The sequence below is a fragment of the Zootoca vivipara genome, chromosome 12 (assembly GCF_963506605.1).
Source record: "Zootoca vivipara chromosome 12, rZooViv1.1, whole genome shotgun sequence".
NCBI classification, from domain to species: Eukaryota; Metazoa; Chordata; class Lepidosauria; order Squamata; family Lacertidae; genus Zootoca; species Zootoca vivipara.
This window is the reverse complement of record NC_083287.1, coordinates 1,804,995-1,830,216: the sequence shown is the minus strand read 5'-3', so window position 1 is coordinate 1,830,216 and position 25,222 is coordinate 1,804,995. Positions and strand designations below refer to the sequence as shown.

General features: G+C 43.4%; 1 protein-coding gene across 1 annotated transcript in view; it reads left to right on the top strand.

The window, feature by feature from the left end:
- CNTNAP2 (contactin associated protein 2) overlaps positions 1–25,222 on the top strand; it is an 869,542-nt gene that overhangs the window by 747,216 nt on the left and 97,104 nt on the right. The window contains exon 15 of the mRNA XM_035101355.2: positions 17,291–17,418. Coding sequence (XP_034957246.2) covers positions 17,291–17,418 — 128 coding nt within the window. The remainder of the gene's footprint in view (positions 1–17,290; positions 17,419–25,222) is intronic.

The window sequence follows — 25,222 nt, the reverse complement described above, 5'->3', positions numbered from 1 at the left end:
CCGGTCTAGGGAACCACCCACTAACAGTGCCTCAGTCTTATTTGGATTTTCTTTTTTAAAATATATTTTTAAAATAATTTTTTCATTAGTAACTATCCAAGAGAGGCCTCATTAATACAATACCAAATCATACCCCCCCCAACTGCCATTACTCTACAAACAGCAATGGCAGAAGACAGCCCTACCCACCAACGCACCCACCCCATGATACAACCCACCCCCCCAACCGCCACCACCTCAAACTGAAACTCCCATTCCCCCAAACAACCCCACAAGGCAGGCCACACCTCACAGCCTCCTCTGCTGACCCCAACGCAGCCCGTACACTGCCAAAGAAACACCAAACCCCCACAGCCCATCTCCACCAACGCCGCGACAGAAAACCACCTCGCCTCCCCTGAAACAACCCCACAAGACAGCCCAGCTTGTTTCCTTGCCCTAAGCTCTGGAATACTAGGTAGTATCTTCTTCTTCTTCTTCTTCTTCTTCTTCTTCTTCTTCTTCTTCTTCTTCTTCTTCTTCTTCTTCTTCTTCTTCTTCTTCTTCTTCTTCTTCTTCTTCTGCGATCACTTGTAGCCAAGTAAGATTGTCTTCCATAAACACAGTTTCAACAATGAGTCCGTAAGTTACTGAGGAGACCAATTCTGGATCCACACGTCCTTCCACAGTGGGGACATAGATTTCTGGGCAGGAGTTGATCACAGTGTGGATTTGCAAAGTGTGCCTTCCTCTTAGCACGTTTCTCCCTTGCATTCTGAGTTTGAGTGTCTTCAAAGCCCATGACACCTCTGGTAAAGGCTGTTCTCCAACTGGAGCGCTCACAGGCCAGTGTTTCTCAGTTGTCAGTGTTTATACTACATTTTTTTAAGATTTGCCTTGAGACAGTCTTTAAACTAGGGAGTATACTAGGGAGCCAAATGGGCTCCACAAAGTGGGAGAGGGCACTCAGGGACAATCATGTCAATGGCCTGAGCCATTCAAATGTTCCAGAGGTCAGCCAGGGCATCAAGAGCAGCACCAGTCCTATCAGCCAGAAAATCCTGCAGAACCATTTGGGAACCGATTGGATCCATCAGCCTCCAAGGGCAAACCATCCTTATAGGTCCCCCACCTCTGAAGAGGAGAAAAGGTGCTGAAAGCCTAAATCTCAACAGGAAGTGATCTGACCATGAGAAGGGAGTGATGCCAACGTCCCCCACTTACAGATCACCAAGGCAGAGTGTGGCCTGCCATGTACATTGGGCTGGTGACATGTTGGGACAGCCCCATGGTCATCATGGCGCCCATGAAGTTCTGAGACACCCCAGAGCCAGTCACCTTGGCATGGATTTTGAAGTCCTCCAGAACCAGGGGTCTGGGAGTCTTGAGCACTGCCTCCAAGACCAGCTCTGCCAGAATACACACTCTAGTTCCATGGATGAGGGAGGTCTTAATCCTAGCCAATTTGGCATTCAGCAACAGCATGCTTAATCATGCTTATCATGAAAAATGCTTATTAAAAATCCCAGGCTCCTTCCACTTAATTTCAGTAAAGTAAATGAAGAGTTTGATTCATTTATCTTTTGTTTGACCCAGCAGCAAACGCTTGCATTATGACAATGCAGTTTATTACAGCAATGTCTGAGCTGAGATAAAACTAGTTCTTTAGTTTCTAGATCAGACTTAATGTACTATATAGTGATAACAGACCCTGAATTCAGACATGATAAACCAGAGCTAATCTTGATAGAAATGAGCTCACGTGCCTTTGTTTTTTATTAACTGCAGCTTGTTGTGTTATCTGTGGTTTATATGACTTATTGTAAGGGGGGGGGAATATAATGTGACCAAGCATTCAGGACAATCAACATGGTCTTTAAACCACAAGCGAAAGTCCGAGAGACAGAAGGTGTGGTTCTTCTGCAGTTCCTCCCTCTTGGTTCATCTCATTTGCCACCCCTCCCATCATCTGCTCGGCTACACAAATTGAGACCTGTCTGTCATTGTGTGTAGAGGGAGGGTGGGTGGCCATGCTAGGAAGAGGATGGGACAACAGTTGCCTTCCTTTCCACTTCATCCAGTGTGTTATGGGTCCATTTCTGGGATCTGGGTTGAATCTTTACTTTGAAGAAAGTCCTACAGGGCTCATAGAACTTGCTTCCTAATAAGCATGTTTAGAATTGCAGTAAAAGTGTGATTATACATTTGGTATATATCAGAAATGTGTGTGCGTGTGTGTGTGTGTGTGTGTGTGCGCGCGCGCGCTCAATTGTAATATGTGTTGCATATAGTTTTACAGTCACACAGCGTGATTAGATTTGTCTGAGCTCTCTCTCTCTCTCTCTCTCTCTCTCTCTCTCTCTCTCTCTCTCTCTCCCTTTGTCATTTATGCATAGGAGTTTCTCCCCTCCTTTTTTACTCTCAATACAACTTCAAAGCTATAATTTGATATTAAGGTGCTGCAACCTTCATAAACCATGAAATAATATCTGAAGGTCTGAAATGAAATACAGTGTTTAACTAGGGATTATCCTTCCATATCCATTCAGCCAGAAACCATAACTTATTCTATATTTATTGCATATTTGTGAGGTTTCTTGAATGCATTGCATTTGAAGTCTGCTCTACTGTCACTCAGGCTTTTTGGACAAGCTAGATGATTTATAACATCTCAAAGAGTTTTCTTGCGGGGGGTGGGGTGGGGGTGGAAAGAGCAGGGGGAGAGATAAATAATGAATAAAAAACCACCAGGTCACACATGGACTTGTTGTTGTTGTTGTTTAGTCGTGTCCGACTCTTTGTGACCCCAGGTACCAGAGCACGCCAGGCACTCCTGTCTTGCACTGCCTCCCGCAGTTTCGTCAAACTCATGTTCGTAGCTTCGAGAACACTGTCCAACCATCTTGTCCTCTGACGTCCCCTTCTCCTAGTGCCCTCAATCTTTCCCAACATCAGGGTCTTTTCCAAGGATTCTTCTCTTCTCATGAGGTGGCCAAAGTATTGGAGCCTCAGCTTCATGATCTGTCCTTCCAGGGAGCACTCAGGGCTTATTTCCTTCAGAATGGATAGGTTTGATCTTCTTGCAGTCCATGGGACTCTCAAGAGTCTCCTCCAGCACCATAAATTTAAATGGAAATTGCTCATTTACCCCAACAATTTGATGTTTCCATAAAGTTACTTCTTTCTTTTCTTTTCTTTTCTTTTCTTTTCTTTTCACCAAAGGCTGAATAGCAAATAAATAAGTTTTTAAAGACCTTAACAGATGTTTTAAAACTTCAAAACTATGGACAAATACAAGCACCAATTGTGGCTTTGTTTGCACAGCTCATCTTTCTGACACATCATGCTCTTCAGCTGCTTTCTCACAGCATTGCCCTTCACAACCATTCATTTCCCACTCTAGACTCTTGCAGTCTAACTTGCCTAGACAAACACCTTCCAAAATTCTAACTTTACTTAGAAATATTCTTAACAACTTTAACAGTACAATCCTGTACATGCCCAGTTGACATCAATAAGGGTTGCTTCTAAGTAGACAAATCTAGAATTGCACTGTTAGATTTCTGCAATATGGATTTAAATTAGCCTGACATTTTACGCTGTTTTAAGGGCTATGTCATGTGTATTAAGTGACCAAATGCTATTACCGATATAGTAGGAATGGCATATAAAATCACAAATATCCTGTTGGATGCAGCTGCCTTTGAAATGCTAATTCAATCTGTCACCTGTTTAGTGGCTCATTTAACATCCTGTTTTTGGGATATTTAAGAAGAAATCTTCCATCATGTCAAGGCAAAACCCATCTGCTTTCATTCACCACTCTCCAACATTAAGTAAGCATGCAAGATTTCAAAACCCCAGTGAGAAAATCCTGTGGCAATTTTCTGATTTCCAAGGATATTAACACTGCTAACACAAAACAGTTCTTAAATCATAAACCCTCAGAAACAGACCATAAAGTCTTCGACAAATGAACGAGGCAGCATTTCATTTTCTAACAAGGTCATCTTGCCTCCTGGAAAAGATACTAAAACAGCAGCCTAATTGAAATGAAAATAATTCTATGAGACATATGCTAGTGTTTAGAAGCAGTCCAAAAGTGAAGTATCTGTTTCTCCCTCTACTTTATAGCAGAGTGATCTACATAATGAAGGGGGGGGGCTCACCAGCCCCAATCTGTTAATTACCTTTCTTGTGTGCTGTTGCGTTTAATGTGTTTACGAATCTTGGCACATCCAATTGCCAATAATTATTTGTCATGAATGAAGGATAAAAATGTTTTAAAGATAGTTATTTAGTTCTCCTTTTTCTCATAATGGCATCATCTTTGTCTTGCTGGAACATTTCAGTTAACGCCAATCACAGAGGCCTCCTTCCACCCCCAGCGGATGCATCAACATCATGTTTATAGCTCAATTTGTAGCCTCCTCTTCAAATCACTCTTTTTAAAAGCCACTATTATAAATAGCATCTTTTGAAACCTTTACATAGCTTGGAGCCTGAAATGGTCCTTTCTTCTTGCCAATTACAAAATAATGAGGACCTTCAGCCTGTCTGGACTGAGTGCCCTTTCCTAGGTGGGAAGCCCTGTTGCTGCCAAAAAACCTGTGACACCCCCCCCCCCGCTTCCCTCATTTCAAATCAAGTTGGGGGCTTTCTAAACGCCATTCCTTATGAGTACGGAAAGATGACATCACAACATGGGGTTAGTTACCCCAGATGTCACTGGGGCCAGAAGAAATCCTGGGTGCACCTCCATTTCCTAAGGAGTTGGATCCAACTCAGCTGGAGCTGGGCCTTCTGCTTCAGAACAATTACCCATCTGCCCCTGTGTAGATAATGATGCTCTTAAAAGAACATTCTCCACAACTCCGATGGAAGATTTCCCCTTAAGATTCAACTAAACATAAATATGTTTTCTTTCAAGGAACTGTATCATCAACCTTCCAGTACACTGTAAATAAGGACCAGTTTGACACAATACCATTTCTCAGATTTTGACAGTGGTGATGTCAAAGAATATATTTAAGGGTTAAAAAACCTAAATGTCTTCTTGTGGTAGTTTGTAAAGGAATCTGTGAACAAGATCCTGTGTATATCGAAGTCACTCTCTGGTTGCAGCAACTATGGATGCTCAAACCAGCTATAGTCAGGGCCGGCTCTAGATAGAGTCCCGGTGGCGCAGGGCAGCAGGGTGCCGGGCCGGTAGGCAGGGCGCTGCGCGGCAAAGCCATGCTGCGCCCTGCGAGGGCGGGGGCGCCGGAGCGATCTCCGCCCCTCAGCACCAGGGCGCGCAACCTGCTCAAGACTGCCCTGGCTATAGTGCAACTTCCTTTGTTCCTTTTCCCTGTTGCCTAAAGAAGCCAGCTACTGCTGAGGAAGACGAAGGGCAGGGACTCTCCAGGCAGCTGTATTGACTGGCTAAACCTATAGCTGCTGCAGCCAGTCAGGGAATGGGATACATCAGCTTGAATGTACATTGGAGGGGGGTGCTTCACAGATTCTTGGATGAATTCCCCACCCACCCCCACAAAGAAAAAGAAAAAGCTGTTGCAGTTAGCGCTCAGAAATAAAATGGGCTCTAGGAGTTTGTTTGAAGCAAGAGGGGAATGCATAATTTCAGAGAAGGTTCATTAGCATGGCTCCATGTGGAATTAGTCACCACTAAAGGTGATGACGGAATTAAATGACGGAATTAGTCACCACTAAAAGGTTACCTATGTTGGTAAAAGTGTAGCCCTGGGTTACATACATGATGTTGGAAAGGATGTACAGTAGTCTGGATGAAGATCTAACAAGAAAACTAACAAGTACCTTTTGTGCAGCTTGAATATATTCAGGTAGCAGCGAGGTCTGAATCATTATTCACAATTGCCCTTTGAATTGGGGTCTTGAATATATCAAGGACGGACTTACATTATTGGGATGAATTGAGAAGCCATGACGATTATAAAACAGTTAAATTCTAGCTTTTTGCAAGTCATTAGAATGAACTATTAAAATTCTTCAGCTCTTGGTTGGATGACATCTGGATTGATTTGTTTTCTATTTGTCACTAAGGTCTAGAACAGGGGTAGGCAACCTAAGGCTCGGGGGCTGGATGAGGCCCAATCACCTTCTCAATCTGGCCCGCAGACGGTCCGGGAATCAGCGTGTTTTTACATGAGTAGAATGGGTGCTTTTTATTAAAAATGCGCCTCTGGGTTATTTGTGGGGCATAGGAATTCGTTCATCCCCCCCAAAAAAAATATATAGTCTGGCCCACCACATGGTCTGAGGGACAGTGGACAGGCCCATGGCTGGAAAAGGTTGCTGACGTTGTGTCCTGTAACTTGTCGCCTCCGTTCCTCAGGGTCCTTTCCTAAGAGAGTTCAGGCACAGGGATCTGTCCCACCTCTTCTGCTGTGATGACAGATACTAAGAATTCATCCCGCTTCTCTGCCATCTCCTTATCCTCCTTTCACACACTTTTGACTCCCTTGTCATAGAAGGGACCTTGCCAGTTTCCTGCTTCTAACTTATTTAAAGAATTTAAAATTGTTGGTCTTAAGTCTTATGGCAATGTGCTTCGCGAGTTCTTTTTCGCATCCAATTGCTTGCATTTGTTTTGCCAAAGCTTGTGTCCTCTTTTAGTCTCCACATTTGGGCAAGACTTTCGTTTTCTGAAGAAAGCCTTCTCGCTTCTAACCACTTCTTTGCCTCTGCTAGTTAACCATGCTGGCATCCTCTTGGCCTTTCTGATCTGTGGTTTACCTTCTAGCTTAGCTTTTGTTATTATGGGTTCAAATAATTCCCAAGCAATCAAGAGTTGACTCACTTGATTTGCCGTTTCAGGTTGTTGTTTTTAACCATCCCCTCATTTTTTAGAGGTCTTCTATTTTGAAATCCACATGTACCTCTTATGTTTAAGACCAATATCACCTCCCATCTGGTCAGTTCCATCAGTCCCTGTTCTAGGACACTATAATTTATGGTATCTAGAAATTTTGCCTCTTTGCTGTGACTGGAAGTGTGTTTGCCCTGTCTACATGAGTGTACTTGAAGTTTCTCATTACTGCAATATTTCCTACTTTGGGAGCCTCTTTAATTTCCATAATTTCATTATCTATCTCCATCTCATCTTCAGCATTTTGGTCAAGGGGCCAATAGTAGATCCCCAGTAGTAAATTAACATTATTAGAAGTAGTAGTATGTAATTAACTTATTAATCACTTCCCATGAGGCATCCTGGAGCAATGTGAAATACAGTAAAAACATATATAGAACAACTGCATATATAAAAACAGCTAACACACACACACACAGTTGAAAAACAAACAAACAATTACTCTAGCTTTAGCTTTGCCCTTTAAATGGAACGGTCAGCATTTCAAAGAAGGCTACCTGGAAAGCTCTGCCTTTCAACCCCCTACCTGGCAAGCTCAGTTTTGTTTCAATGACAACACAACTGCATTTCTCCATGTCACTGGATGCATCATGCATGGCAGCCACTGACTCCTCCCTGGTCCTGTCTACCAAGCTATCTAGACACTACCAGTATTCCCACATCCCCTGGAGTAGACTTGGCATGAGAGGAAAACCACTCATCTAGGCATTCTAGAAGAGGATAAAGTGAAGAAATTGTGTACAACTATCAAAAGAGGCGGTTATTAAAAAACCATCTTTAGATGCAGCCAATATGGCCAACTATCGCCCAGTCTCAAATCTTCCATTCTTGGGCAAGGTGACTGAGCGAGTGGTTGCTGAACAACTCCAGGCACGCCTGGAAGAAGCAGACCATTTGGATCCCTTCCAGTTGGGATTCAGGCCTCATCATGGGACTGAAACTGCCTTGGTCGCACTGGTTGATGATCTCCGGCGGGCTAGGGACAAGAGTGAGAGCTGTTACCTAGTTCTGCTGGATCTCTCAGCGGCCTTTGACACCATCGACCATAACATCCTTCTGGACCGTCTAGAGGGGTTGGGAGCTGGGGGCACTGTCATACAGTGGTTCCACTCCTTCCTCCTGGGCCGTGTTCAGAAAGTGGTGGGGGGGATGAGTGTTCAGACCCCTGGGCTCTCACTTGTGGGGTGCCTCGGGGTTCTGTCCTCTCCCCCATGCTTTTTAACATCTACATGCAACCGCTGGGAGAGATCATCAGGGGGTTTGGGCTGGGTGTTCATCAGTATGCGGATGATACCCAGCTCTACCTCTCTTTCAAATCAGAACCAGTGAAGGTCCTGTGTGAGTGCCTGGAGGCGGTTGGAGGATGGATGGCGGCTAACAGATTGAGGTTGAATCCTGACAAGACAGAAGTACATGCTCTAGCTATCTCCCGCTTGGACTACTGCAATGCGCTCTACATGGGGCTACCTTTGACGGTGACCCAGAAACTACAACTAATCCAGAATGCAGCAGCTAGACTGGTGACCGGGAGCGGCCGCCGAGACCACATAACACCGGTCTTGAAAGATCTACATTGGCTCCCAGTACGTTTCCAAGCACAATTCAAAGTGTTGGTGCTGACCTTTAAAGCCCTAAATGGCCTCGGTCCAGTATACCTGAAGGAGCGTCTCCAACCCCATCGTTCTGCCCAGACACTGAGGTCCAGTACCGAGGGCCTTCTGGCGGTTCCCTCATTGCGAGAAGCCAAGTTGCAGGGAACCAGGCAGAGGGCCTTCTCGGGAGTAGCGCCTGCCCTGTGGAACACCCTCCCATCAGATGTCAAAGAGAAAAACAGCTACCAGATTTTTAGAAGACATCAGAAAGCAGCCCTGTTTAGGGAGGCTTTTAATGTTTAATAAATTATTGTATTTTATTCTTCTGTTGGAAGCCGTCCAGAGTGGCTGGGGAAACCCAGCCAGATGGGTGGGCTATAAATAATACATTATTAATATTATTAAAAGAGAGGGGCGCGGGTAGCACTGTGGTCTAAACCACAGAGCCTAGGGAAGGTAAACGGCGGCATAGCTGCCAAGTTTTCCCTTTTCTCACGAGGAAGCCTATTCAGCATAAGGGAAAATCCCTTTAAAAAAGGGATAACTTGGCAGCTATGAACGGCGGACAAGGTAAAACTGTCTGCAGATGAACTTCGGCTCCCTCAGCCTATAAAGTCATTCATGACTGGACACAACTGTCAGGGGTCCTTTAAAGGTAAATGTAAAGGGACCCCTGAGAATTAAGAAGAAGAAGAAGAAGAAGAAGAAGAAGAAGAAGAAGAAGAAGAAGAAGAAGAAGAAGAAGAAGAAGAAGAAGAAGAGTTTGGATTTGATATCCCGCTTTATCACTACCCGAAGGAGTCTCAAAGCGGCTAACATACTCCTTTCCTTTCCTCCCCCACAACAAACACTCTGTGAGGTGAGTGGGGCTGAGAGACTTCAAAGAAGTGTGACTAGCCCAAGGTCATCCAGCAGCTGCATGTGGAGGAGCGGAGACGCGAACCCGGTTCCCCCAGATTACGAGTCTCCCACTCTTAACCACTACACCACACTGGCTCTCCAGTTGCAAACGACTCTGGGGTTGTGGCGCTCATCTCACTTTACAGGCCGAAGGAGCCAGTTTTTGTCCTCTTCCGCAGACAGTTTTTCTGGGTCATGTGGCCAGAGCAGTACACGGAGCAGTACACGGAAACACTATTTACCTTCCCGCTGTAGCGGTACCTATTTATCTACTTACACTTTGACATGCTTTCGAACTGCTAGGTTGGCAGGAGCTGGGACCGAGCAACGGGAGCTCACCCCGCCGCGGGGATTCGAACCGCCGACCTTCCAATCGGCAAGCCCAAACAGCACAGTGCCAGCCATATCCTTTACTTTTTAACAAAAGAGAAGGCAAATGAGAAAACATGTTTTGTGTTGCCAGTATGGTTACTTGAAATAGTTAGCTATAGCAATAAAACAAAATAATTAGAGGCAGTGCACTTATTATAAAAAAGGTGCCAGAACCCACCATGAAGTTGTTACAGCTGGACGACTCAGGGCAGATGCTGGTTTGACAACGGCCACATTCACCGCCCCAGGAGGTGCTAAAAGCTACATCAAGCTGTCTCCCTAGCTGGTTTGGGGGTCAACCCCGGTTCTGGTGCAGGTCAGGTAAATGCGCCCCCACCTCCCTCGTTCTCTCTGATTCTGGCGAATGGCTATGACAGCTTGGAAGGGCTCTTGTGCGAACGCGGATGTGTGCAATGGTAGAGGCCTGCCTGGAAAGCTTAAAGCCCACGCAGGTGGGAGAGTGCTGGCCTGCAATGGTGCCCACCTGAGAGGTGATGGAACTGGGTTCCTGCATACTCCGGCAGAAAAAAAGCACTGATTAGAGCAGGTCACCATCTATGTGGGGCCATGGAGCTGGGGGGAGGGGCATTTTCATTGCGGGGTCTGGGCCCTCTCAATATTCTGTAGCTGGGTGGGTCCTGTCAGGCCCTCCTGCAGCTGCGTTGGGCCCCACCAGGCCTCCTCCCACCATGTGATGTCGCATGCCCACACCAGCTCCCCCCCCCCAATGTGGCATGCCTGGGTTAAGGTATGTTTTAGTTTGTCTGGGGCCTATGCATGCATTCTGCATAGAAAGCTAACAAACACTTTAAAAATACTATCTTGACACTTTATTTCTGGGAGACCTTATAGCTCTTTGCAAATCTTATGTAGTGCAAAGAAAGCAGAAATCTGAAAATTATTCCAAGATGTTATCTATCTCATTACAATTACAGGATTATTCATCTCCCATTTGGTTATTAAGTGGAATACAGCACACTGAGAATTTAATCCCTGTTCTTTTGGGGTGATTTCCTTTGGGAGAGAAGGATGATAGAGGCCATTTTTGCAATCAAAATTTACAAAATCTTTAAATAGCGGGTGCATTATTATCTAAGTACTGAATATTCCAGCAGTGATTTTTTTCTAAATATCCACAATGAAGTCAGCATGCTGGACTTGTTTTGTAATTAACTCGCTTTCCTTTGTGGGGCTTTAATGCTTGTAAGCAACACAGAATTCTGATGAGCTCTGTGGTGACTGAAAGCTCCCTTCATCTCTTGGGCGACCAGAGGTTTCTCCACCAAAATAGCTTGGCCATCACCCATTGTTCTCCAGGTGCCGCAAGGCCTCCATCAGCAAGCAGGCTACGGGACCACCTCTCCTGGTATGCCCCGCGAAAGACATTAAGGTCCACAAATAACAACATTTTGGAGATCCCGAGCCATAAGGTGGTTAGATTGGTCTCAACTAGGGCCAGGGCCTTTTCAGTACTGGCCCTGACTTGGTGGAACGCTCTCTCACAGGAGACCAGGGCCCTGCGGGATTTGACATCTTTCCGCAGGGCCTGCAAGATGGAGCTGTTCCGCCTGGCCTTTGGGCTGGACTCAGTCTGGCACCTATGTTTTTCCTCCCTTATGGTTTTGATTTGGGCCATTTTAAAATGAGGCTGCATTTTTTTAAAAAAATAAAATAAATCTAAATTGTATTTTAATTGTATTTTAATCCGCATTTTAATCAATTGTTTTTCTTTCTCTTATGTTTTATTGTAATTTTATTGATGTCAGCCACCCTGAGCCTGGCTTTCACTGGGGAGGGTGGGGTATAAATAAAATTTTATTCTTATTATTATTATTATTATTATTATTATTATTCTCAGAGTCTCCCCCTCCAGCTTCATATGCTTGGTGGGGAGGAGGACAGCTAATTTATACTCCAGAAGCAGACTGTGGGGCCCTCTTACCAAGGCTATATTCAGACAGCACACTATTCCATTTCCCCAACATTCTCTTACCTGATACCTTCTGCATTTTATGTGGCCTTTCGTATGACATAAAAGCCACCTGGAAATCTAGCAGAATCTAGTGGAAATCCAGCACTCATTTCTGTGTTAACTGTTTTCAGAAAACCTTGGTATCCCAGCACACTGATATTTCCTGCCGAATTCATGGGTTAATCTTGGGGGAACAGAAGTGCACATGTGCACAAAGGATGGGAGTGCTTTTGTGTTGCATCACCCACACTGGTGTGAACATCAATCAAAAAGCCACAGTTCCATAATGCAACAGGGAATGTAGTGTAAAGGGAACATTAGAAAGAGCAGCAGAAGTATCAGCATTATAACACAAAATCCCATACCCTACAACGTTCCTCAGATGAAAATAGGGATATTTCTCACTCCCCCCCAACTGACCCTCCTTGACCCCCCCCCCTTTAACTATCCCCCTGCAGAGCCTTTCCTGTCAGAAGGAGGGCACCACTGGGACAGAGCACACATGCCCTGAGAAAACCCCTTAATCCTGGTTTTATTTTATTTTATTCTTTGGTAGATTTACAAAAAGAAAAGCACACCTTAATAAATAAATTTTAGAAAGGGGCAAGATTAGGTGTGGATGCACAAAGCATTTTGTAAAACCAAAAGCAAACCCCTTTCCTCCCACTCAGGGAGTGGGCTTCTGCGCTGGTAGCCTCCCCCCCCCTTGCTCTCCAGCAACCTCTATGAGCTGCAGCAGTGAGTGGCCCTGGTGCTCCCTTGCAGCTACCACTGCCGTTGCTCAGAACATGCCCAGCTCATCCTCCTCCCTGAGATTGGCAGTGGCGACACCAAAGGGAGAAATAGGGACATTCCGGGGTGGCTTTTGTCATTCTGGGATTGTTCCTGGAAAATAGGGACACTTGGAGGGTATGCGATCGTCTAAATGCATCATCTAAAATTACTGTAAATGGTGGTTTTCTGAGAAGGATGCCATTTAAAGGCTGGCAAATGGGTCCCCCTTCCTGCCTTGTGCTTCAGGTCACAAGTTATTCCTCAGCAGCATAAATATTTCCACAACTCACAAGCAGTGACCATTGTTATACAGTAAACAACAAACTAGGTTTCAACATGATCCGTGTCTAAGTGAAAAATCCCTTTGCTTAAAAAATGGAAATTGACTCTTCTGTAAGTCGATGGAGGATCTCATGTGTTAAAAAGCAACTGGTGGAATTGATAAAACTTAAATCCTAGATATAACAACTTAAAAAGCAGTGGGGATTTAATGAATTTACCCTGTGAAAAAGATGTGGCATGCAGAGAGACCCTTTCAGTGCAGTGACCCCTCCTAAATTTATGCCACTATTTATGCACAGCAGAAAATATACCGGTAGTAAGTGGATAGTAATAATTTTTGTATTTTAAAGTAGATTTATAGTGCTCATTCGTTTGTGAGTGAGTGAGAGAGAGAACAGCAATTTTCCAGCAACCAAAAATGAAAACAACAGTCCGCTATTGATATCCACTGTTTTCAAACAACACTTTAACTGTTTTAAAAGCACAGTAATTAAGTTTCTAATTACCCTCTTAATCACAAGTGTTAGACAGCCATTCTAAAAAGATACCATCCTAAAACGTTATACTTATTTTCTTAATTGCTTTAATTGCATTTCCTTTTTAAAAGAAATGCTTGTTCTCTTCATCACTTGAAAAGGACCAAGTAAACAGTGGTGACCAAGTGAACGTTTAAGGTCATGAAATTCCCTGCCACCATGAAACACCAACTCCTGGTGTGGAGCCTTCCTTGCTGCCTTCCAGTGACACTCGGCCAGAAATGCATCCTTCTGGATATGTCCAGGGGGTTGTGAATCTGTGCTGCGTTTGAGCAGAAGAGCTTTTCCTGCCCTTTGGAAAAGAGACAGAGAGTTTGTGTTGATGCTCTTTCCCTTTTCTTTCTCCATTAGTTTCTTAGTGGAATGGGCCCAGCAGAACTGTAGAAAGTTCCCCTCCGAACAAACCTATTCCATTATAGCACTGCTATCCATTGTTTTAACATTGCCAAGGCCCCTGTTGAGGCTGGAACAGGCAGAGCCAGAGACAGGATGGACATTGGTAAGTCATGGATGGAGCCAAGGCCAAATCTGACAGGTTGCTGACAGAGCCAGCATTTCAATAGCTTTTCAACCCAGGGCTGGTTACCTGAAACAACACAACTGGACCAATTTGCTGGCTAGCAAGTTGCAACCATACCTGTGCCAAAGGGTGAGGGTGCGCCATCTCTTGAAAGAAACTATTCTAGCCCTTAGGTAAGGTCCCCATGGTAGAGTTGACAGGGGCAGAGCTGTTGCAACTGATCAGGTGATTGGCAGTCCCTGCAAAGCCCCTTTCATCCATGCCTAGCTTTATCCGCTGCTGCACATTGGACATCAGACAGGGCAGGTGGGCATGGCTTGGCTGAGACAGCCTTGCAGCCGTAAGAGGAGGTTCCCCATCTCTGCTGTGCAAGATTTCTCTCATGAGCCCTGCGATCCTGGCTGGGTGGGGGCTGGGTGGGCAGTTACTGTCATAGAATCATAGAGTTAGAAGAGACCACAAGGGCCATCCAGTCCAACCCCCTGCCAAGCAGGAAACACCATCAAAGCATTCTTGACATATGCCTGTCAAGCCTCTGCTTAAAGACCTCCAAAGAAGGAGACTACACCACACTCCTTGGAAGCAAATTCCACTGCCGAACAGCTCTTACTGTCAGGAAGTTCTTCCTAATGTTTAGGTGGAATCTTCTTTCTTGAAGTTTGAATCCATTGCTCCGTGTCCTCTTCTCTGGAGCAGCAGAAAACAATCTTTCTCCCTCCTCCATATGACATCCTTTCATATAGTTGAACATGGCTATCATATCACCCCTTCACCTTCTCTTCTCCAGGCTAAACATACCCAGCTCCCTAAGCCGTTCCTCATAAGGCATCATTTCCAGGCCTTTGACCATTTTGGTTGCCCTCTTCTGGACACGTTCCAGCTTGTCAGTATCCTTCTTGAACTGTGGTGCCCAGAACTGGACACAGTACTCCAGGTGACGTCTGAGCAGAGCAGAATACAGTGGTACTATTACTTCCCTTGATTTAGATGCTATACTCCTATTGATGCAGCCCAGAATTGCATTGGCTTTTTTAGCTGCTGCATCACACTGTTGACTCATGTCAAGTTTGTGGTCTACCAAGACTCCTAGATACTTTTCACATGTACTGCTCTCAAGCCAGGTGTCACCCATCCTGTATTTGTGCCTTTCTTTTTTTTTTTTTGCCCAAGTGTAGTACTTTACATTTCTCCTTGTTAAAATTCATCTTGTCAGATGAAGGGTGGGGAGGAGAGGGCACAGAGCTGCCTGCCAGTGGGGTGCTGCCCAAGAGGGAGGACATGTTAAAGAGTTATGTGAGCAGAATTCCCTGATCTGGACAAGCTTTCTGCACCAAGAAAGGAGTTACAAAGTTTTACTGCAAACGGTCTTTAAACTTGTTTTTAAAATGTTGTAAATACAGATCAACACATTGCTCATAAACAACTAGCAATGTAGTTTAGCTTTCTTTATGCTCTTGTTGGTATTGTCTCTCTCTAGTCTCAGAGAGAGATTTCGAGAAGCAAGTTGCTTCCTCATTGCTTCAGCAGCTTCTGAGAGAGACCCACATCCCAGGAATGGGGGGGGGGAGAGACATGGGGGGAAAGACCCTACTCTCTAGTTGCAGCTTTAGTGGCAAAAGCACATTCTTGCACTTGCTGCATTTTTTGCAAAAAATACATTCTGCAAAAGCAAACTTCCACTAAGTCTCATACACAAGGCACACAATTTTATGCACACCAGACTCAACCTTTTTTGCAGGATGTTTAGGGGACAGGGGGAAGGAGGCAGACCTGCTTGCCACTGACCTGCCCCAGCCACCAAGGAGAGAGATTCCCCGGCACTGGAAAGGGGCATCAATCAGCCACAAGGGATGTCTTGGGTCTAATCATGCTTTTAATTAGTTTCCTGAGATTTGAGATTTAATACAATGTTTTACTATCATTGTTGTTCATGCATTTCCATGAAACCTGTTTTGTGGTGGAATTGTGGTACCGACATTTATAAATAGCATTTATGAGATAGGTAGGAATTTAATTTAATTTGGCAGTCTTTGTATGAACAAAAATCGAGAATCAAATGGATAACTCCTCCAAAGGAAGCACTAATTCCTATATTAGTTTGAAGTACAGTGTAAGTTTAGCTTCAACTCTGCTTTTGCATTTGGTCAATCTGCTGTCATTCTGGTTCCCTGGCCCCCTCATTGGCTCAAGGCATAGAAGATGATGAATCCCTGAAAATGTAGTTTTGCTGTTTGTTAAAGGAATCACAAGACAAAAAGCAGAAAATGAGAACACATAGACTGCTATCTGATTGCAAATATAGCTTAGCAGCTCATATAGTGGGTTAAGGCAAGCCCTGTTTGGGTGTTGAAATGCTCCATGTGAAGATGGAGAGCAGGGACAAGAATCCTCTGTCACTTGTCCCCCTGCCTTCCATGTGCCTGAGGGTGGCATGATTCTGGCTCAAAGACTTGTTACCCCGGTAGGCTCCCCACATGATTCAGAACAGTTCTTCCCAACCGGTTTGGTATGCTGGTCCACCAATCCAAATTTACTTGGTATGGTGACTCATTGTTTCATTGTCGCATGAATTTCGGACTGCTGCTTTTGTTCAGGTATCTTATAACCATGACTTGATGTAGCCAAGCAAAAATTTACTTAACACAGGGGTTAAGTAATTAGTGAGGAATTTGATGAAACATTTATAGTACTTATAAAGTTTCTCATATTTTTAATGGGAATGAAAGAACATTAACCATCTGATTGCAGGGCTCTGCTTCATAGGATATAAAGATATTATTCTAATAACACAGTTACACAAGCGGCTATAACAAACTTTGGCTATTTTTAATAGTTTGATTCACAATAAAGTGCATTTTGGCAAGTCTCAGAGGGATGGCAGAATTGAGCCTTTTGGCATTTGGTTATAAGTGTCCCCACAGCATTATGCTAGGCCAAAGGTTGTAAGAGGCATTCATCATACCAGTTAATGATTAAAAACCACAATTATTTTGGGTTTCCTTCAGACCCACTTGCAGTTAACAACCCACATGTTGCGAAACACTGATAGAGAACCCTGTATAATTACCGGTAGGACCCTGCACTGTACGGGCAGCTGACATGCATTGAGAAGGGTCCCTGCCGCAGACAGGAGCCCTCTAGCATGTGGAGGGCAGAAGGGATGTGCATAGTGACATGATGGAGTTGGGGCACCCCTCCCCACTCTCCCCCTTGTGTCGTGTAGCAACATATCATAGAATCATAGAGTTGGAAGAGACCACAAGGGCCATCCAGTCCAACGCCCTGCCAAGCAGGAAACACCATCAAAGCATTCCTGACAGATGGCTGTCAAGCCTCTGCTTATGAAAAGGCTAATAATTATTTTGGAACAACTATTTTCTTAGAATCATAATTTCACCATTCAGTGCTCTCTGGGACAAAAAATCACTCTTCAATGGATAGCTTGTGATGTTATCTTCTTTTGTGGCCACTCAGGAGAAAAGATGCTGGCCTCCTATCTTACAAGGACCATCTGCCTGTCAGTCAAGTAATGGTTGGAGATATCGACCGGCCTGGCTCAGAAGCCAAGTTGACTGTGGGGCCCCTGAGATGTCACGGAGACCGTAAGTTTTCTATTACATGCATTATCTAAAAGGTTTACTTGCTTTAGTACAATTATGCAAAGGTAAATTGCGCTACCAAGACAGTTTGGGCAAATCTCTCTCTGTTTAAACTTGTGTCTCAGAACATCCATAAATATATTTTCAGAAGTAATTCCTCTATTTGCCTCTGACAAAGTCTGCCATACAGGGAATGAGGGCAGTGCAGTAGAGAGGTAGCCCCACCCACCTGCCTCCCTTAGAGGCAAGAGTGGGTTGCAAAGAAGAGCTTCATGTATTTTGGTGTCTGGAAGTTCAAAGACATTGCAAGCCCTTTGGGAAGAGAATTCTGTAATGGCCAGAGTTTCCTAGCTATTGCAAGATTTGGGCCAATGAGCCTTGGAGCCTATATAAGGCCTCCCCCACACACACTGCCTGGCCTCAGGGCTCCTTAGATCATGCTTTTGCATGGTGCTCATTCAAAGCTATCTATGGAATACTGCAAAAACCTATACATAAAAATGACTCTATAACCAGGCTTGGTTTTGCATCCTAAGTGCAGACGTTCATCTTCCTTGCAGGGAAAATGAGGCAACTTGGGCTACCCTGCTACGTTTATGACGATATAAACTGTAATACAAACAGCAGAAAAGCAGCGCTCAACATCTGTGATGCCACAGAACTCTGCCATTAATGCCATTAGCATTACTATTTATATTGCAATAAACTAACTTTATAGAGGTATAAATAGCAGCATTATGGCTAAATGCATCATTGGGAGCTTGGCTTATGGATGTATAAAGTTTGACATTATTGCTGATGAGGAGCATCCATGTTAACAAAGGTGGATGCTGGGTTGCAAACCAAAACTGCTTTTTTGCTGTATGAGCTTGATGGTTGAAGAAGGAGCTGCAGACATTTCAGCACCAGCTTCTTCAGTTCAGATTCTGAGCATTCGCCGTTAAAGATGCACCTCAATCCATTATCTCTTAATTCATGAAAAATGAAATCCCTACCCTGCGAAGCCATTATCCAGGGGTGGATAACCTGATTTCAGCCCAAGGGCTGAAATGGACAACCTTATGAGGTCCATATGCCAAGGTGTGTATAGCAATCTCTGCACAGCGCTGTTAGAAGCCACCCCAATGTCTGCTGAGTGCTGCACAAGATTCCCGGGGTCATGGCCCTCAACCATAGTCTGTGTCTCTTCGGGGAGAAATGACAGAGTCTGCAGCATCTTTAAATGTGGTTTATTAACACGTACGTACAACCTGAGTTCAGAGCTTACAGCTTTCTCATCTCAGGAGCTGCTGACCCTGCCCCCCCCCCAAGCACTGCATTCAGAGCCATCCTGCCTGCCTCCTCTTCGTTCCTGCTTCTCACCTCTGCAGCAGCCCATGGAATTCTGCCCTACTCCTTCCCAGCAAACTTTTACATTTCAGATAATTGTTCCTATGACATCTTGCTCCCCCCCCATCACCTTGGCAACCTGCCAGTTCTCCTGTCTCTGTCCACTCCTCAGAGCTGGGTGGGGAGGCAGGTGGGGCAAGGGCAGTTATTTTTATTTGCCCCATTTTTATTCATCCCCATTGCTCCTTAACTTGGCTGCACTTAGCTAGCCTGGCTGGGCTGGTTTACATAAGCTAACCCATGAATTCCTTGCCTGGCATAGTTCTGCAGCTTGTATTTTCCATTATATCCCAAATATTATCTAACTACTACCATTTATTAGTTTATAATATTCACCAACAGTATCTGGTACCCTAGATGTAGGACAATCCATTACAGTCTATTCACACAAAAGCCAGATATTTCTGAACGTTGTTGTTGTTGTTGTTGTTGTTGTTGTTGTTGTTGTTGTTTGCTCACCCTTCACCCTAAGGTCCCTGGATGTGGTACAGCATTAAAACACCATGCATGCTTTATCAACATTTGTCTTGCAAGCAAGAGACATTATTGCAGTTCTTCAAGGATGTGTTGCATCCATACAGAAGAACTTGGGGTGGAGTGTGGAGCAGGGACAGTTAGAGATGCGGCTGGGAAGAGGGGTGTGACCTGGGGGGAATTCTGAGTGCCAGACTGAGAGGTCTGGAGGGCTGCATTTGGCTTCCAGGTCTGGGGTTCCTCATCTTTGCATTAAGTGCTTGGTGGTATCCCATAAAAAGATTCAGAACTGAGGTTACCTTGTAGCTGTGCAGAGGAAGGAGTACAATCCCTGGGCTGTTGTTTGGGCCCTCCAGCTGAGACCCGCGCAGTGCAATGCTGATCCCAAAAAGTGTGTGCTTGCTAAGCTGCAGAGCTTGTCCATGCTGTGCGAATGTCTTTGAAGCTTGTGTTTGTTATAATAACCTTTATAATTCTGGTAGTAGTAATAGTTACGTGTCAGTCCCACTAACTTCTGGACATGGTAGAACAAGGCTAAAGTAGTTTTGCTTGGGAATGCCATGACATTCATTATTGAGGGCTGCAGCCTGCTGTTGAATGTAACTGTTCCGTATATTTCCCCCTCCAGTCAGTGTCCAGAGCCAAACCTGAAATGTGTGCCTTGGAGAATTATAGTTCCACCTTATCCATCTGTTCCTTTCCTATAAAAGCGGCAGCTTTGCTTTCTGTTATTACTCTTCTTCATAGAGCGTTTGGTACGCAAATATTATTTGTCAAAAGGGATTTTGCAGAGAAGAAATGCTATCTAGAATTGACAATTAACAATGTTTATTCTAAAATAGAATTCAGATGGTTTGGTTCTTCAGCTTTGGATTTACAAATAATTATCTTCCACTTTGACTTTGAAATCATCTGCAGTATGCTTTCAGTTAACAGAAACCCATTTTTTCTGAGGATTTTTAAAGACTGCATTCCTAAACCCATCTACCTGGGAGTAAGTCCCCTTGATTTAAGTGAGGTTTGTTTCTGAGTAGACATTTACAGGTTTGTACTGTTAGTTTCTTAAAATGGGAAAATGTTCATTTGTTTGATGTTTATTCATTTTATATGGCAAAGATCCTCTGTCTTTTTGCCTGAGGTTTGTTTCATTTTTTAGAAAGGTTATCAAGCATTCCACAGCTAGTTTCTCAACTAGCTGTGCAGGAATATTTACCACTTATTGCAATAGGGCATTCAGTTTATCTTTTTATTTAACAAAATTTGTATAGTAAAACTTGTAGTAAAACTTCTCAAGCTTTTCAGGAAATGTTGTTGACCATTTATTGCTGCAGGCAATATGTATTCAATATGCAGTGTAGTTAAAGATTTCAAACAATAGCAAGATACTGATCTAGAAAACATAAATATGGGGGCTTCCGGTCTACCGCCATTGCTAAGCAGCAAGGAAATCTCGAGCTCTGAGATTCCCTGGTGCTGTGAAGGAGGGGGGAGCTGTGAGAGCGTCGCGGACCCCCAAAAGAACCCCAGATTGAGCATTCTGGGGTCATGGGGACTCAGCTGCGCCCAGACATGTTTCCTCTGCTCCCTGGTAAGCTCTAGTAAGAGCCCTGAGAGCGAGCGGAGTGGAGACGTGGGTGCCTTGAGTCATTTGCTACCTTTGCTGCGTGATGCTCTGAGCCGACAGCCTGTTGAGCGGTGGATTCTTCCAAATTAAAAAGATTTGAAGATATTGGATACCGTGAGTAAAAGAAAAGGGGCTATAAAATTAAATGAATTTAAAATCGGGTCACGGGGAAAGGATCTAAAAAGGAAGCTGGTCTCTGGCCACTGATTGAGTTGGAAAGCAGTAACGTTTGCCCGAATCCGAGAACTTCTCTTTGAGGCTTTAAAACCTCTAAAGATTGAGCTAAAATCCCTCCCCAGAAGCAGGGTAAGGGGAGGAGGAGAGTTACCTGACAAAAGCTCTGCAAACTTTAGAGAAATTGCATGAGAAAAGCTGCTTTTCGCTTTGGAAACGACTCTCAGTTGGAAGGCGAGACACCATTATGATCTCATCGTTAAGGAATTTGCTTTGTTCATGAAGGCTTTGAAGTCCTGGCAAGGGGATAGACGTTACTAAAAGAACTTGTAACTTTTTTGATGAAGTGTTTTAACGACTTTAAAAAATAAAAGAGCAATCTACAACGATATGTTGCTATTTAGAAATAACTTCCAACTCCGGAGACAAAGGATTCACCATTTCCTGTTTTTCAACCCTGCTATGTCCTTGAAAGAGGAGGAATGGCTGTAGATGAAACAGCATTTTGTTTTGAACAGACAGTCTTGAGGCTGCTTTCGGAAATCAGAATGGAAGTAAAAACAAATCGACTTCAGATTGAAAGGTTCATTCAAACTGTTAGGACTGAAGAGGACACCACAGAAATAAAACATGAGACAAGAAAGGAGGATTTTCCGGGTAAGAGCCGGAAAGCCCAGAAAGACGAGATAGTGAGGGACTTTCTGGATGAGAGATTGAAAGCCCATAAAGGAGGAGAACTACAGTGGTACCTCGGTTTACAAACACAATTGGTTCCAGAAGTCTGTACTTAACCTGAAGTGTACTTAACCTGAAGCGAACGTTCTCATTGAAAGTAATGGAAAGTGGATTAATCCGTTCCAGATGGTCCGTGGAGTACTTAAACTGAAGCGTACTTAACCTGAAGTATGAGTGTAATTGGTTCTGGAAGTCCGTACTTAACCTGAAGCGAACTTTCCCATTGAAAGTAATGGAAAGTGGATTAATCCATTCCAGACAGTCTGCGGAGTAGTTAAACTGAAAATACTCAAACCGAGGCGTACTTAAACCGAGGTATGACTGTACTGAAGAACTTCATTTTTGTGCAGGAGAGAGAGCAGGATTTGTTTCTGCGACAGAAGCTAATGAAAGAAATTGGAAAAGTCAGGAGAAGTGGATGCCAAATAGAAGGGTGGATGGTGATGGGGGGGGCAGCAGTGGGGGGTAAAGGTTTTGAGGTTTTGAAATATGTTAGAAAAGGAGTGGGGTGAGGAAGGAATTTTGGTGTCAGAGATATAGGTTAATCCAGATAGGAATTTGACTGATTTATGGAACTTGCCAAACTAACTGGGAAAGTCAGTGACCAGAGGGAAAAGTTGGTGGGGGAAGATTGAAGATAATTAATAATTATTAGAAATGTAATACAGTATTAATATTTTTAAATATGGTTCTCTTTAGAGGAGACAGGAGGTGGTAGGGAATGGAATATAAGGTTAGTTTTGCTGAAATTAATTTAATGTGATTATTAAAGGATTTGAATGTATAATGAAGTAATGATATATAAATGGATAAATACCTATTAAGTGATGTAATTTAATTATGATTTTAAAAGTTAATGATAGAAGTAAGGAAATTAGGAAAAGATTAAAATAGGGTAAAGTTTGAGAATAATATGTAAAAAGGTTTAAATAATGAGTTAAAGGTATGATGTATGAAAATTGCCAAAGATGAATTTAAATGAAAATCAGATGGGGGATTCGAGGAAGCCCAGTTAATTATGTTTAGAAAGTTATAAGATGAAAGTAAGATGAATTGTTATTCTTATTGTTTCCTTTTTTTCTTCCTTTTGTCTGGATTTTATCTTCTTTTTTGTGTATATTTGTACTTTGTATATCTTTTTCATTCTTATAAAATGAATAAATATTATTTGGGGGAAAATAGAAAACATAAATATGATGTTGCAGAGTCAAGTCATTCTGACAACTGAGGACTTCATAAGTGCCATGGAAGAACCTCCTCTTCCAATACAATCAAATTTCAAATATGTTAGGTTTTACATACCCTTGGAACCCTAGATATTTCTACTTGGTTATCTAAAAAGTTATTCTGGAAAATAATAAAGAAATAGTGTTTAACCTTATAACTGCTGCTCAGATTATAATAGCTAAAAATTGGGGAGCAGCATAACTCCTACTATAGCTGAATGGATTGAGAAAATTTGGTTCATATTAGCTATGATTAAGCTAATTTATTAGAAAAGAATACATATAATCCAACCTAACAGGTTTGTGGAAAAATTGGTATTTTTTGTAATGTTTTGGAACATTAAATTCAATGAAAATGTTCAACCTTATGCTGCTTTCAACCTGATTTAATAGTATTTATTTTATGCTCTTTAGTTTTGGTTTATTTTGTTTATTAATAAAATACCTTTTAAAATAAAAAAATAAGAATTTTATTTGTGACTGAGTATGTGTACGTATTCAATGAATGTTCACCTTAAAAAACCCACCCTGGGTGCCCTCCCTAATGAAATGGGCTGCCATGATTTACTATCCCAAACTTGCTGCTAGAGTGGTTTGGAAGGCCTGTATCAATATTACCAATACAACTCCTTTCGATTTTCTTTTTAGATTATTTCCTTTTCCTTCAAAGATCTTGCTTCTATTTTTGAAGGCATAATCATCGAACCTGACTCCCCAGCTCACGTCCCTGAGGGTTTAGAACATGCCTTTCTCCTTGCAAATCCCTGTACCCAGGCTGCAACGTAAAAATGTGACCATTCTCTTGAATTTACTTTGTTAACAAAACCATGAAAACTACTGTGTTAGGATGGTGGTCTGTGGAGATGCTGGAAGCCATGAATATAACTATTGCAAATTTCATGTCAGTCAGAACAACATCCCTGTTGCAGTTCCCACTGCAATTCTTTGGTGAACCTTTTCTTTTCCCTGTAGTCACATGCAATAAGACAGATGGGGAAGGTTTTGATTAGTGCTTTTTTTTAAAGAAAAAAGAAGAATAGGTGCCATTACAGTTGTTACCGCTGGGCGACTCAGAGCAGCCCTGGACAGTTTCAGAGCTGCTAAAAACTATGGGCAAGCTGTCTCCCTAGCTGGTTTGGGGGTCACCCCTGATTCTGGTGTAAATGCGCCCCAGGTCAGGTAAATACGCCCCATCTCCCTCGTTCTCTCTGATTCTGGTGGATGACTAGGGCACTTCGAAAGGGGCCTTGCGCAAACGGCAAAGGCCTGGCTGGAAAGCTTAAAGCCTACCACTGCTACACTGGAGAGGGATTGAATAAAGGAAATATGAATTGGCCCCACCCTGAAGATTAACCAGTCGTGGAGCAGCTAGGAGCCAAGTGAAGTCATCGATCGATCTTATAACAAGTGTAGAATTGCACACACTGGCCAGTTTCCATTTTTGCTTGAAATGTTTGTTTGGGGTACCTCAGAAGTATGTAAAGGCAAGACCAGTGCTTTTTTTCAGGGGGGAATCACAGGGGTACGCATGCCCCTAAACATTTTGTGAATCTAAGTTTGGCCTCATTGAGGGGCAGTATTTCAATATGAGTAGGAAAATGAGAGTACCCCTAAACATTTTTAAAGGAAAAAAAGCACTGGGGAAGACGCAGGTGGGAGACTGCTGGCCTGCAATGGCGCTCACCTGAGAGGGAATGGAAGTGCGTTCCCGCATGCTCCAGCTAAAAAAGGCACTGGTTTTGATGATGGACAGGATGGTGCCTGAACATTTGAGCATAGAAAAGGAACATTATTTTAAGACTTGATTTGTCCTTCCTGAGTCCTGTTTCTGTTGGAAGAGTAAGAACTGAAGAAGCAGGTGGTTTTTTACATCTCAAATTTATGTTCTTCATTTCACCTAATTTCTGTGGGTTTTAGTCACCCAGTGAATCTCTTTCCTCTTCCAGCCTTGGCTCACTGCACTGTGTTGCTGTTTTTTAAACTTCCATTAAGTTTCATTGCTGAGATAGGAAAAAGCTGTTGCGCTTACTGTAATAGTGTGACCACTCGGGTTCACAAAGTCCAGCACTACTCTGGATTAAATATAGAACCATCAAAGGAGGGGAAATGGTCTTGAAATGTTGGGAATTCAGGAATTAATAAAAAACCCTGTCCTTGCATTGATCTTATGTTCTCTAGAGAAATA